General features: G+C 45.9%; 1 protein-coding gene across 9 annotated transcripts in view; it reads left to right on the top strand.

The window, feature by feature from the left end:
• CD2AP (CD2 associated protein) overlaps window positions 1-14,681 on the top strand; it is a 101,563-nt gene extending 86,882 nt beyond the window's left edge. For all 9 annotated transcript variants that reach the window (XM_077317442.1, XM_077317480.1, XM_077317471.1 and 6 more), the window contains 5 exons: window positions 2,037-2,152; window positions 3,761-3,850; window positions 7,011-7,192; window positions 9,015-9,078; window positions 9,997-14,681. In XM_077317442.1, coding sequence (XP_077173557.1) covers window positions 2,037-2,152; window positions 3,761-3,850; window positions 7,011-7,192; window positions 9,015-9,078; window positions 9,997-10,038 — 494 coding nt within the window. In that variant the 3' untranslated portion in view covers window positions 10,039-14,681. The remainder of the gene's footprint in view (window positions 1-2,036; window positions 2,153-3,760; window positions 3,851-7,010; window positions 7,193-9,014; window positions 9,079-9,996) is intronic.
• Window positions 14,682-15,467: the final 786 nt, after the last annotated feature.

The raw sequence follows: 15,467 nt of genomic DNA, 5'->3' as shown, positions 1-15,467 counted from the left end.
GATTCTCCCAGCATTACAGCCCATAATGTTCTAGAGCAGGAGTGGTCAAACTGGCTCTCCAGAGGTCCATGGGCTGCAATTCCCATGAGCCCGAGGGCTCATGGGAATTGTAGTCCATGGCCATCTGGGGAGCCACAGTTTGGCCACCCAGAGGATCCCTCCCTTCCAGCTCTCAAGAACAGCCTTTCAGGCAGGAAGGTTCTGTTCTGCGAGCAGCTTGAAATTTCACTTTTTATCTGACCCACCATTAGTTTCCATTGATTTAAATGTCTTCAGGGAGCCAGCTGAAGCATTATGGATGCCTATATTGCTGGTTCTGTATGAAACCTCTATAAATTTATCAGTCTTGGTCTTACTTGTATAGGCGTCATGTGCCATAAGATAAAAAGCATAGTCTGTTGTAATTCCAACTGTTGTTTAATTCATGGTTGTAGATACTTTTTAAGGTAAAGTATGCGCCTCTCAGTTTATCTGCCTAGATCTATCCAGGACCCCATCCTTACCCTTCCGAACAAGATTTCTTCTTCAACCACGATCATTAAAACCTCCATTCTTTATTTGGGAATAATGTCATTTGATATAAAATTACTCCTAATGATTGGAACTTCCTGGCTGCCTTTCCAATGTTCATTTTTCCATAACTTGAATCCAAATCTTTAATTATTCATGTAACTCCTCCTGACTTTTTCCCCCATCCGCAGACCACTTAAGTAGGTAGAGTACTCCTGTAGAGTAGCCCGAGGAATTATTTATCATAATAAATGTATATTTATAGCACATGTGCACCGTGAAATAAACATGAGCACACTCTCAGAAGAGAGCTACATGAAATAGTTTTAAGGGCCTCTTACACAGAGGCTTACACTGAGAGCCTGTCTTACCTTCAGCGGATGGGCAAGTTGGGAATCCATGGACAATCGCAGAGCAAGTGAATGGACTAAACTGTCCTGCACATACATGCTTCCCATAGCTCAAGATTGCCAGGTTCTGAGGCTAAATTAGTAGCTTCTTGCTTTCCTGAGGCTAAATCTCAGCACTTCAGCACCATAGAGTGGTTAACCCTTTATTGCTTACTGACCACTGTGGCTCAGGACTGTGAGGTATGGTATGAGAAAGGTGTGGTCACCTCCCTCTCTCTTGCCATTCTGAGATTTTTGCTTCTTCATTTGTAGAGGAATTGGTATGAAGGGATGCTCACCCCTATAGCATCCCCTTCCTAGCCTGATTCTTGTATTCTGCTTCAGAACTCACCCAACTGTTAAGGCCTCGTATTTAGCCCCCCACCCCCCAAGAACCCCCTTCCATTTGCAAAAGATACACTCTTTTCCTCAGATCTGAATAAATCTTCCCGTGGAATCTTTTAAAAGGGCCAAAAGCTTACAGCATAATGGAAGGAGAGAGGAGGCAAGTTAGAGTTGGAAGATGCACAACACACATCTTAAGCATCCGTGACTCTAATTTCCCCTCCCCACTGCTGTAGGGCTTAAACAGATTCATTGCCTCCCCAGTCTCCTTTGCCCACAACATTGCATGGTTGTTGGAGAACAACAAAGATCTTCGGTCCTTATCAGTTTGCATGGGAAGCAATGACTCCATCATGTTTGTGTGTTTCCCATTGAGCTTTCCTCATGACAGCTTAAGAATATCTAATGGATCATTGGCAGTGGTGTTCATCTGAGGACATCCTGGGAAGTATTTCAAAAGAATACAGTTTTCTTGTATCATTTTCAAGTGAGCATTGAAACCACTCAACAGATCATAGAACATATTCTGCTCCATATCTGCTGTAGAAACATGGCCATCTTGCTCCAAGTTTTTATGGTCTTGAATGGAATCTCTTTCAAGGTTATTAGTAAGCAGTAGACACCGATCTCCCATCTTCCACAGCATTATAGAAACCTTCTAACGTGTGTGGAGGTTTTTATCGTTGCTATCTTGGTTAACATAATCTCAAAATAAAGTCTGGCAGTTCTCCCCATGAAAGTCCTTTGAGCTTTTAAGTATTTTTACACACTCTCTCTTTCTCTCTTTTCCAGATCTTTTAAGTTTTGACGACATAATAGCTACCTCAGATAATTTATCCCATCCCACAGCAAATCGGCCAAAGATGCCTGGCAGAAGATTGCCTGCTCGCTTCAACGGCAATAATTCTGTGAGTCTACAGACTGTGGTCCAGTTTCCACGTGAGAAATGTTTTGTGCGCAGTCTTTTGTCGGTATCTTCATTTGGGTTTGTTTCTATGAAATGCCGCTTTTCTACTAAAAGGCCCTCCAAGTGGCTTGTAGCGTCGACATTTAAAGCTCTTTGTTTCATAAAGCAGCATCATAGCTAGCCAGCAGGTGACTCAGGTCAACCCATAGGCCAGGCAAGCCCGATCTCATCATATCTTGGAAGCCAAGCAAGATGGGCCCTTGTTGCTACTGGGGCAGGAGAGCACCAAGGAAGGGTCCTGGGTTGTCATGCAGAGGCAGGCAGTGACAAATAGGGTCGTGCACTTTGGCTCAGTTTGGCTGCCTTGGCCAGCAACGTGCAGAGGAGGGCTATCAGTATGTGTTAATTTAATGTTCTCCACATTATTCTGTTGTTCTATGTTGCACTCTGTGCATGCACTTGAAAGCTCACGCCTTGTGTAAATCTTTGTTGGTCTTAAAGGTGCTATTGGGCTCTACTTTTGTTTAGCCTCTGTAGAGGCTGCTTTAAAAAAGGGGGGGGGGTTACAGCAGTGGTCCCCAACCTGCGGGCCGCTGCCCGGTGCCGGGCCGTGAAGGCCATGGCGCCGGGCCGCGGCTCCCTCTCCCCGCCTCCCCGCAGTAAAAAACTTCCCAGGCCGCAAGCTTGTGGCCTGGGAAGCTTCTTACTGCGGGAGGGCGGGGAGAGGGAATCAGGGCCGGGCTGGCCCATGCGGGCTGTGCCCGCACATTGCGCGGGCGCGGCCCGATGTGCTGGCGGGGCCTGTGGCTGCAGCCCGATGCGCGGGCGTGGCCCGTGCGGCCGCGGCCTGATGCCCTGCAGGTCCCCAGCCTCAGAAAGGTTGGGGACCACTGTGTTGAAGTATGCCTTGTCAGTCTAAAAGCTGAGTCTCTTCCCTCCCCAGGGAACACTATTTTTCTGTGTCCAAGAAGTGGAAACCGCCCTACCCCGGAGCACTGGAGAATGAAAAATGTATCTCATTTTTGAATCTTCCTTCTCAGGGGTTCAGGGGCAAGACAGTCTCTTCCAAGGATAGAATTTTTGAGCCGGCTTTTGAAACAGCATGGGTCCAGACCCAGGGCTAGGACCTGAGTCATTTTTTTATCAGCTGTCGCCTTCCCTTTCCTCTCCCCACAACGACACCCTGTGAGGTGGGTGAGACTGAGAGAGCCCTGATATCACTGCTCAGTCAGAACAGCTTTATCAGTGCTGTGGGGAGCCCAAGGTTACCCAGCTGGTTGCATGTGGGGGAGTGCAGAATCAAATCCAGCTCACCGGATTAGAAATCAGTGCTCCTAACCACTACACCAAGCTAGCTAGAATATTGGGCACTTTCAGTCTAACATTTGGCCACACAATGAATCCTTTCTGGAGGTATATGGGGGTCCCTTTAAATATCAGGAGGTGTACTTCCTTTGAGACCATCTATGAGGCTGTTTTAAAAAGGTCTAAGGAATGAGGAGCTTCACAGTTAGTCTTTAAAAGAAACGTGCTGGTAGATGGCAGATGTGCTGTTCAGAAACCACTGTTTGCTATCCCTGACAAATGACGTGGTTTTCCTTCCTCCCAGACACCTCAGAATTCAAGCATCGAAAAAAGCTTGAAGCTGCATAAAGAGGAGGAAGAAAGTGCCAAACTAAAGCCATCTGACGTTAAAAAGGTAGGATGCAACATCGCTAAAGTTGCATGTAACAGGAGTCTTAGGCTTGGCTGCTGTTCAGAACAGCTGAAACAGGGTCTGCAAAAAGGAGCTCTTCCGCCAGGCATTTGGATGCGGCCAGGCACAACCAACAATATCTGCAGGGCCCCCCAGAAATCCATCAAGGCATTCTGCTCCTGGACCTGTTTGTATTGTTACTGTTTAATGTTGTTCTGTTACCCTGTTATCATCAGTTAGGAATATTAATGTTATAGTTATTTGGGCTGATCCTGCGTTGAGCAGGGGGTTGGACTAGATGGCCTGTATGGCCCCTTCCAACTCTATGATTCTATGATTCTATGGTTCTTTGAATAGTTCTCAGTTCCATGTAAACCGCCCTGAGCCTTTGGGGAGGGCGATATATAAATGTGATGGATGGGTGGGTGGGTGGGTGGATTGATAGATTGATTGTGTTAGGGTTTTGCACTTTGGCCGCCGAAGCAGCCATTCCAGCCTGAAGCAGCCGGTGCGGAGGGGTGGCACCAGTGCCGGTGTGCCAGTCAGTGCTGGCACGCAGGCGCAGAGTTCTGCGCCTGTGTGCGGGCACCAACTGTTGCGCTGGCACCGGCACCACCCCTCCCCCCCAGTGCCATGGCGCTGGCTGCTTTGGGCTGGAACAGCTGCTTTGGCGGCCGAAGACACAAACAGTGCTGTGCCTGTGTATGTGAGATGAAATTACAAGATGGATACAGAGATGCTACAGCGTCCCCGTTTTATTATTATTATTATTTATTGAATTGATACACCGCCCTCCTGAGTTTAGACCAGGGGTAGTCAACCTGTGGTCCTCCAGATGTTCATGGACTACAATACCCATGAGCCCCTGCCAGCATTTGCCATGAACATCTGGAGGACCACAGGTTGACTACCCCTGGTTTAGACGGCTCAGGGCGGTGAACGTTATAATCGGACCATACAATACAAAAATACATCAATAATAAAATTATTCCCATTTAAATATACAATTTACCACCTCTAAAGAAAGGTTTTAAAATATATCGCTAAGCAGCTGTCCGGACAGATTAAGTCCAGCTCATGCCAGATGTTCTCCTTGAGGCATTTCTGATGGGGAGCTCTGATCAGGGGTTGATAGATGCTAACAATTCACTGGCCCCAACCAAGGGCATTTTATCACAGTGAGGAAGGTACCTGGCTGATCAAGGTCCTAGCACACTTGAGCTCTGGAAAGACATTTTCCCTCCCACACATAAAAGGAGAGAACTTTTCAAATTGATTTTTCTTTTTGCAACCCAAAGTAGAGTTCCTCTAGAACTTTCCCAACTTTCTTAGTGTTGAAAAACCCCAGAAATATTCTTCAGGATTCGAGAAACCCCAGAAGGGGCACAATCTTGCAGAATTTTGGCCTGAGAAACATTTTAAACCCACTTTAAGGTACTGAAAGTCAAAAAAGGATTCCACCCCTCCCAGAATTTTCATTTACAGACCTGTCCTGGGCCGAGGGTGAATTCAGAGTGCGTGTTCTCAACCGTAAACCGAAAGAAAAGGGTTTTCCAGAAGGTTGACGGAACTATGTTGTAGGTGAACCCTGGGGGGATGTGAGCTGCAGCCAGACTTTTGTCTCATGAGATCTGTGAGACTCCCTTCTGCCGTGCATCCATGTGACAGCTTGGGAGGGTTTGGTCTCTTTTAATGCTGTTTCGTTAGCAATATAATGCTTTTTTATTTATTATGTGTGAATGTTTCTGACGTGATCCGCACTTTAAATGTATTTTATGGTTTGGCTCAAGGCCCCAAGTCAATGGAGCGTATTGTTAATTAAAGGGAAGAAGGCGGCTTATAATTGGTGGAGAACGGGTGAGCAGAATGGATGATTTCAATACTTGTGAGACCTCGGAAAGGAGCCTGGCTTTCCCCTGTAAGAGCCCCCATGAGCTAGATCCAAGTCCAGTTGTGCCGTAGAGACCAATAAGAGTTTTGGGGTATAAGCTGTAGAAGAGTCAAAATTCCCTCCATCAGATCTGATTCTTGACGCTTCTACCACCACCACCCCACCCAAAGTTGCAGATTCCTAAGGTGCTACATGACTTGAATCTAGCTGTTCTACTGCAAAACAGCACAGCTGCCTTCTGTATTAGATCAATTCATGGTATGTTTTAAATAGCCATCCTTCTGTAAAGTTTTGGTCAACTTCCTAAGAACAAAGAGAAGTCTGCATTGGAGTCACGTAAATGAGAAGCATGCATATCTTATGGGAGCAGTGAGTGTGAACATGATTTTAGGGCAGGGGTAGTCAAACTGCAGCTCTCCAGATGTCCATGGACTACAGTTCCCATGAGCTCCTGCCAGCATTCGCTGGCAGGGGCTCATGGGAATTGTAGTCCACGGACATCTGGAGGGCCGCAGTTTGACTACCCCTGTCTTAGGGTACTTGTGGGACTGCAAGCTAAATATGAGCAGACAGTGTGTTTAGTAAGGAAGACAAATGCAGTGGCTGTATCAACAGAGGCAACACGTCAAAATCACAAGTCATAGTCCCACTGTATACCACATTAGTCAGACCACACCTAGAGTCTTGTGTGCTGTTGGGAAGCCTCCCTTCAAAAAGAACATGGACAAAATTGAGAGGGTGCAAAGGAGAACGTTGAGGATGATCCGGGTCCTGGGGACCAAGCCCTACGGGGAAAGGCTGAGGGGCTTGGGGAGGTTCAGCCAGGAGAAGAGGCGTTGAAAGGGGACAGGATGTCTCTCTTGAAGTAGTTGAAAGGGTGTCACTGAGAGGAGGGCAGGGAAAGGTTCCTGTTGGCAGCAAAGGAGAGGACCCGCAGTAATAGGCTTAAACTATGTGCAGAATGGTACCAGCTAGATATCAGGAAAAATGTTCACAGTCTGAGTAGTTCAGCAGTGGAATTGGCTGCCAAAGAAGGTGGTGAACTCCCCCTCACTAGTGGTCTTCAGGCAGCCGCTGGATGGAGACTTCTCATGGGGGCTGATCCTGCATTGAGCAGGAGGTTGGTCTAGATGGCCTGCATGGCCCGATTCCATTATACTCAGTATTTTGAAGCTTGGTATGCATGGGTTGGATGCCAGCCACCGAGCCGTTTCCTTGGCCTTCAGTTGGCATGATGTTCTTTGGGCATAACCTCCCTTTCCTCTCTTTCAGCCATCCATATTTACTTCGACACTTTTGTCTTCTCCACCCATTGCCGTTGGACACGGTCATTCCTCCGGGGAGCCAAAGCTTAAACAGGAAGCAGAAGAAGGGGAAAAGCCTTCGGTAGAAGAGCTCAAGGCTCAGATCTTGGAGCTTTTGACTGTTGTAGAAACACTGAAAAAAGAACACGGGTAAGTTCCAGTTCCCCCTTTCTCACCCGAGCTTTGAGCAAGGGTTGGTTCATCAGACCTTTAATAGACAGGCGAGGGCCAGGCTGTTTGTGAGTCAACTTGCTCACAGTGCTTTGGTTTGAAGATGTTCACACACCTCTGGTTGGAATTGAAAGGTTGTTTTTAATTGTCCGGTTTCAGATGCTTTATAAAATCCGTCTTGGCTGATCAGAATCAGCTCACACAATACTTGCTGGATGTGGAGGACGTTGCCTTGTGTGGTCAAACTGCAGTCCTCCAGACTGCGGCCCTCCATGGACTACATTTCCCATGAGCCCCTGCCAGCGAATGCTGGCAGGGGCTCATGGGAATTGTAGTCCATGGACATCTGGAGGGCCGCAGTTTGACTACCCCTGCCAAAGCTGCCTTTCCCCTTACGCCCACCAACAGTCATTAAGATCATCGGACCAAAACTTACTGAGGATCCTCAATCTGAAGGTAGTTGAATTGGTCAGGACCAGTCTGGTGAAATGCTCTGCCAGGAGAAATCAGGGCCCTGCAGGACCTTAACCAGTTCCGCAGGGCCTGCGAGATGAGCTGTTCCACCAGGCATAAGGTCGGGGCCTGGACAGAAATGCTGGCCTCACTGCCATGAATTGAAAATGGATTGTGTAAAGACGCCCCCCCCCCCATCCAAACCTGAATTAGTTGGGCGCTGCAGAAGCAGAATGGTTTTATTGTATGTATATTGATTTTAAGGTTTTATTTATTAAATTGTCATTAGTCACCCTGAGCGTGGGAAGTGCAGGTTCTAAAAATAGAGAGGATGATGATAATTACCCTAGCATCCTCTCAAGTATCTCTGCTTTATGGCTATGCTTTTGATGATACAGATACTCTTAGGAACCAAACTTACTTCCTCTTTTTTGTTTTTTGCCCCTCTCAGCCACGGCCTCCTTTTGGTGTAGTGGTTAGGAGTGTTGGACTTCTAATCTGGCATGCCAGGTTTGATTCCCCGCTCCCCCACATGCAACCAGCTGGGTGACCTTGGGCTCACCACGGCACTGATAAAGCTGTTCTGACCGGGCAGTGATATCAGGGCTCTCTCAGCCTCACCCACCCCACAGGGTGTCTGTTGTGGGGAGAGGAATGGGAAGGCGACTGTAAGCCACTTTGAGCCTCCTTCAGGTAGAGAAAAGCAGCATATAAGAACCAGCTCTCCATCTTGGCCACATGAGAGCAAGATGCATGCCTGCATCTCTCTTTTTCCCAGCTAGCTGAATTAGGCTAGAACTCTGGCTCTCCACTCTCCTGTCTCAAGAGGCAGTTCCTATAATAAATGGCTCGTATTACTTTGAAAGGATAAAGAAGCCTCAGCTTGTTAATTGCTTTCTCGCTTTGCCCACACCGGGGGCCCATGACGTCTGCTGCTGCTTTGAGCCGTTAGGGCAGTCTGACCTAGGAATATGGCCCAAGTATTCCAACAATATCGCTTTCTGGCCACCTAGAAAAATAAGTTATTGTGACAGCAGAATTGCCGCTAGGCTGCTTTGCCGAGTTTGTGCCTCGTACGTGTGCATCCAGGCATGATTCCGGCAGTTCACATGTCTAAAGAAAGGGTTGCATGAAGAGCCTGTCTTAATGTGTGGGGAGGAGGAGAGAGGGACTCGGAAAGCCATTTCCATCTCCCTCCAAGTCAATCACCTTCCTATGGCTTTTCCTCCCCCCCCCCCACTTTAGGTCCAAATATAGCTTGTATTCTGTGAATTATCTTCCTTTGCGTTAAGGACTGTCTTTGTCACATGACATTTATTAACTAGGTCTGCCTTTTTAATTTTTAAAGGAAAGAACTGGAAAGATTGAAAAAAGACCTGGAGGAAGAGAAGCAGATGCGAAATAGCCTAGAGGTAATGTGGAAGAGTAAGAGGCGTGAAGACAGTACCGTAGCTTAGAATCAGGAGCTGTTTCGTAGTTAATCGGGAAGTACATCCTTTGCTTGTTACATTCTTTACTTGATGATGTTGCTAACACGGAGGGCTTCACGCATATACCCCCAGCAACCAGGTAAACCCAGTTCCCCTTCCCTCACCCTCTTATACCCTCTCCACTGGCTGCCCGGACTGGTATAAAATAAAGTGGGGGGAGGAGCCAAGTAGAAAGGGGAGGCCCATTACAGTTTCAGATAGCCATGGCCTCAGCCATAAGATTGGCGGAAGAGTGCAGTTAAGCAGGACCTGTGGAACTTGGACAGCTCCATCGGGGCCCAGATTTCAACTGGCAACTCCTTCCACCAGGTTGGGGCCAGGGCAGAAAAGGCCCTGACTCTGAGCAAGACCAGGTGAACTAGGGCCAGGGATTGCCAACAAATTCGAGCTAGCAAAGCACAGTGCTCTCTGGGGAGCATATATGTGCATATCTGGGAAATGGACAGGTTCATTTATTCCAGGAGTAGTCAAACTGCGGCCCTCCAGATGTCCATGGACTACAATTCCCAGGAGCCCCTGCCAGCGAATGCTGGCAGGGGCTCCTGGGAATTGTAGTCCATGGACATCTGGAGGGCCGCAGTTTGACTACTCCTGATTTATTCATTTAAATTTATAGACCGCTCTCTGGCGGAGCAGACTCAGGGCAGTGAACGACATACATTCAGCGATCATCAATTTGGGGCAGAGCTGTCATAGCATAAGTATTATTGAATATCAAAGCAGGCTTGCGTTGCAAACAGATGCCTTTTAAAAGTGGGGGGGAGGGGACGGAATAAAAATGTAGGCGGCGAAGCCGTTCCCTGATTTCCTTCAACAGCCCGTTCCGTGTGTCACCCGCAGGCAGAAATAGAAAAGCTCAAGAAAGCCGTCTTGACGACATGAAATCCCCCTTGGACTGGTGATCCTTGACATGCCAGGAACTCAGAATGAAGTTGATCTTCCTCCTCCAAACCAATGAATGCTAGCATTCCAATATTTTTTAAAAACGAATAAACGGATATAAATTGTATATTCAATGAGCTAAGAGAAGAAAACGGATGACCTTTTCTTTCTTTTTTTGTTTGTTTGTTTGTTTGGGGGGGGTCATTTGTTTCTTGCCAATATAAGAAGAGGCCTTATATCTTAACTGTGCTGGAATCGCAGACCTTTCTGTTTCTCGGTTTGCTTGAAATACTACTGAATCTGTATAAAAAGGAGAGGGGTGAAAGGGGAGGGGGCGTGTTCTTAATAAATTTTTATTGATGCCTGTAGTCTAATTTTTAATAGATCTGTACTATACGGTAAAATACCTTTGCAAAAATAATCTGTAAAATAGTCTATCGATAGAGCCCTGTGGCCCATAATAGTCACTACTTTTGCTGCCATGCGGAAGGGAATATGATGTTTGTATATATATATTTTTAAATTTTTTTGCATTCCTACCCAGGGGTTACACTGTTGTGCCTGTCTGCAGTGAAAGTATTAATAATATACTGTTTTATACTTCAGGGTGATACTGGGAAATTGGTGCTATGTTGCAGCTGAGTTGTCAGTAGAAAGCAATTCCCACCCCCACCCCAGTCCTAATCCCAATGTCTTTTAACTGAGAGGAACACTTGCACTATATGTTCCACTAGAGGAACGTAAAATGGAATCACCATGAATACCCATAGGAAGAGGAAAATGTAAAACCACAAGGAAATCCAGGCATAATATTGCAAAGATCTTATCATTCAACCTGATGTGCCTAGGCATTGCAGCATATGGTCTGCAAACATCCTTGAGATTATAATTTATGTGATTTTTGTAATTCGTAACAAAACACTAAAGACTCTTACAATTTTTAAGTTTTTTTCCCTGGCGGAAATCCCAGCTTTGAAAAAAAGAAAAAAGAAAAGGAATGCTTACGTCAACAAAATGGTCGTGGCTTTTGGTCTTCTGCAGGCAACTAAATACCACCTTGAAATAAAAGCGGCACCGCAAGGTCATTATGGCATTCAGCAAGTCGCAGAGGAATTCCTCATCCTGGTTTCTGCATGACCCCATAGAGGGAACCAGTCGCGGAATTTTCCGGAACTTAACAGAACTTGAGGTGCTCAACTCCCTCTTCAACGGATTTTCCTATCCTCTGGGTCATGGGAGGAAGGCAAGAAGGCTCTTGGTCCTTGGTCCTCTTTGCCAGTACAAGAAGAGAGAGCTTCAGATTTTGCTAACTTCGAAAAAAGTGAGGGGTGTGTAGGAAATTTTGCTTTCATTCTCCTGTTCCCACTGTTGTTCCCAAAAGCCCCCTTTACAAACGCTCTGAGGTGCTGAGGGAAAAGATGGCGTAAAGATTTAAGACTTTTGTCCGTCTGTGCCTTGTCTGTTTTGGTAAAAGAGGTTATGGTTGTTCATCACCTGGAGCCTAGAAGAGTAACACCTGAAACATCAAGGCCTTCTGCCTAAAATCTACCCTCTGGAAAAGGGCTTTACCAGCCAGCAGTTGCTGAAGACTTCTCCAGCGTGGGTCTGTGCAATAAATTGATTTGTTTTGTTCATTTCATTTTTAACATAGACAACACCACTGCCGTGTTCTGTTTAAACATGTTTTTTTTTTTGGGGGGGGGGAGAACCCACTTCTTATCTGCCATGAAACACCAGAAAATTGGAATTGGGTGCATTCACCAGAGGACCACACTCTCCCAAGCATTCCAGACCTCGGGAACATGCAACGCCTCAGCAAACTCATCACTTACCCGAGTTCATGGAACTGTACCCCATAATGGATCCTATCATTAAAGTGTGGCTTTTCCAATAAATAGGCCCTTTTGTGACTGGCTTCAGTACAAAATTCTTGAAATTCTCTATAACTGCAGCTCTGTAATCTCCCCGGGAGATGCTGGAATTCCATGGGTTAACTCCCATTCCTTCATAAACTATCATCCTGTGCAATAATCAGAAAACCAAGGTCTGCTGCATTCTTGTAGCACCACCCTGACCCAGATTCAACCCTGTCCTGTCTCTGTCCTGTTCTCCATTATTCCAGTTGCCAGAAGTAGAGCTGCTCAGTAGAAGGCTATCACCATGGCTGGTCTGAGCATCACTGCCGTCTTTCATAAAGCCATGGAGAACATTATGATAGATGCTGCTTCTGAAACTCCTGTTGGAAAGACCACCACAATGGAATGGCCACCACAAACTCTGGACTCGATATTTTCAGTTATTTGTAATGTTAGATGGCCCAATACCTTCAGTAAAGTTAATCTGTTACGCCTTGCCCTTAAACTTTAAATGGTAAATTGATCTTTGCTTCGAAGGAATTAAAAAAAATGTCCTTAAAGGCATGAATGGATATATCTCTGCCTTTTAGAACATCATTTCCCCAATGGAGGTTGTAGCCAGATTAATACCAAGGCACTCTAGATTCTGCCCACATGCAATTTGTTGTTGCTCATAAGAGTTTTAAAAATTCCTTCATGACCTGCACACATGGTTAGTGAATTATGTGCTTCTAGGCGTCTTTGAATTATGTTCTTTGAAATCACAGAGAGCAAAGTGGAAGGTGTCACTTCCGCATTAACCAGTATAATATTGCCAGCCCACTGTCCTCTACCTGTTGACAGAAGTACTTGTTCTCCATTTTCAGTCATCAAGCAAGTTTTATTTACAAAGAAACCATCTTTGAATCTGCTCTGAAGGGATGGCAGACTGTAAAGTAATCTGTATCTTGGATTGAATCATTATGTTACAAACTCTGAGACTGTGTCCCCTACAGATGCATGTTCACCCCACTGGGGTTCTGGCATCCTCAGACACATTCCGCTTGAGGAAATACATGGATTTAAAATGTGGTCTTGTGCCACTTTTAAGGCATTAACTAATGTGGAAGGCAGAACTGGGCAAAGAAGTCCTGTGTATACTGTTCATCCCAGAGTTGACACCTGAAGCATCATGGCTTTCTGCCTCAAATCTACCCATCATCTACTCGGTAAGTGAATTTTTAGATCTCCCATGTGGAATTGTGCAAAGACTACAATGATGAAACCGGCGTTGCGCTTATGTAACTGGTGTTCATTGAGCAGTCTTCTGTGCAGTCCCTCATCCCTCCCTCCTACTCTTCCATTGACTGGCCTGGATCTGTTGTTTGAGAGTTCTCACAAGAGTCCAGAAGGCCAGAATGACTCGGCCCATTGCTTATCAGGTGGCTCAGAGGCAGGAAAAACAACTGAAGAGGGAGGTGAGCACCTTGCCTGTGACCCCTGGAATTTTCTGCAACCAGCCCACATAGGCGCAATATCCAGATGTGATTCCACGGATGCCCACTCATTGGATACCATTGGTTGTTAAACATAACCTACTTATGGGTATTATATGCCCTCCAGAGTACTACGACAGATAAAGAAACAACTTTTTTGGGAAGGTATTGCATGCAGTACAAATAGTCATTCTCTGTCTCCAGCACTGCCCACTTATTCCACGTGGAGGGGAGACGCTGGCTGGAAATATGCGGGTGACTGAAGCTGTGCATTCCCCCCAAGGTTTAACTTCATCCTCTTGTCCCTCCCTCGTTGCTCTCGTTCAATTGTTTGGCGAGAAAACACAATATTTAACAGATGGTTTGTTGATTGGCCAAATTAAAACAAGAATGGCTCCCCAAGTTCTGTACATCATCTGTTTTTGTAGTGAACTCTTGTTGCCATTTCATTAGAATATGATCAGCAGAAAAATATACTCACTTGTCCCCTTTTCTTCCCTTGATTTGACAGAAGTGATGACTTATTATTTGTTTGCAAGTCCAGTTCTGTGTTCATCTGCCGAAGATCCTGGCAGAAATCTGCGACTCGAAAATTAAATTTAAGAGCATGCCCCTTTGGTCTGTTTGCCACACTAACTTTGCATATCTGACGAGTCCGATCCAGAAAGATTGACCGCCGCTGCCAATTTATGTTAATAGTCATTTCAGTAATAACCAAACGTATCTCTGGATGACGAAGCTATTTTGTAAACAATCATCTGATACTAATCCTTCAGTTATTCCACTGCATCAGAAATAAAGCCTATGGCTTCCGACTGTCCCGTTTTGGATGAGCGGAGAACTTGGTTTCTTTTTGATGCCGACTAGTTGAGGTACTGCCTCTTCACCTTAAGCCTGATCACAAAGCAAAGCAACTAACTGAACGTAATGAAAGAAAGTTTTCTCTGTGCTCTTCGCTGTGATCAAGGATGTACAGTAGAAGAGAAATGGAGAAGTTGCTGGAATACAATGCTGTGCCTGCCCCTGAAGCATTTAGCACCCGGGAAGGAGAGGACAATCGGTTAAAAGTATTGATTACTGAATGGCCTTTTGTTATTTGCTGTAGCAATAAAATGACCAAGTGCAATGACTTGATTTAACGGGAAAAATCTTTTTGAAAGTCGCTGCTATGAAGACTTTTAACGATAACGAGGTCTCCGTAATACTGTCTTAAATGAATATTGTGTAATGGCAAGTGGAAAGGATATGCAGACATTCCAAAAAAAAAAAAAACCCTAAAAACCCTTCACAAATAAAACATATGTAATACCTGCTTGCTGTTGGTGTGTTCTGTTCAGCTAGGCTAAAATTTCTCAAATCTTTTTACCATAGAGCAGGGATAGTCAAACTGCGGCCCTCCAGATGTCCATGGACTACAATTCCCAGGAGCCCTTGCCAGCATTCGCTGGCGAATGCTGGCAAGGGCTCCTGGGAATTGTAGTCCATGGACATCTGGAGGGCCGCAGTTTGACTACCCCTGCCATAGAGAAACCCCTGAAGCATTCTTCAGGCTTCAAGAACTCTCAAAAGTGGCATGATCGTGCAGAATATTGTTGGGAAGCAGAGCTGTGGATACGCCCATCCGGGGTTCCACCCCCTCCAGGCCCACCATTGACCATTTGGGGAGGGGGTCGACATGGTCATATCCTCCAGCCCACAGTGCAGGACCCCAAACTAAAAATGGAATTTGATTCAGTCCCAAATTAGAGTTGGCTACTCAAAATGCCACATGATCTACAGCGTCGAAGCGGTTTGCTAAAAATTGCGAGATATTGCAGTTTTTCTGATGTGCCACCCAGTTCCTACTGGCTTCTCTTTAGGTAATTCTCTTCCCCCCCTTGGATCGGAGGACATCTGCAAGGATGGGTTTTCCCTTTGGCTTCTCAGGGAGGCAGGGGTTAATTAAAACATCCTCCCTCACTTCCTGTCATGCATGCAGCGTCTCATTCCCCAGTCTTTCTCCTGCCTCGATAGGGAGACAGCGTAGACAGAGATCTCTGCTACTTTCACTTCCCTAAATCCTTTTATCTCAACTATTCTAGCCTTCTTTCTTTCCTCC

This window comes from Paroedura picta, chromosome 1 (assembly GCF_049243985.1).
Source record: "Paroedura picta isolate Pp20150507F chromosome 1, Ppicta_v3.0, whole genome shotgun sequence".
Classification (NCBI taxonomy): Eukaryota; Metazoa; Chordata; class Lepidosauria; order Squamata; family Gekkonidae; genus Paroedura; species Paroedura picta.
The sequence above is the reverse complement of the archived record's forward strand: the minus strand, read 5'-3'. Positions and strand labels throughout refer to the sequence as shown.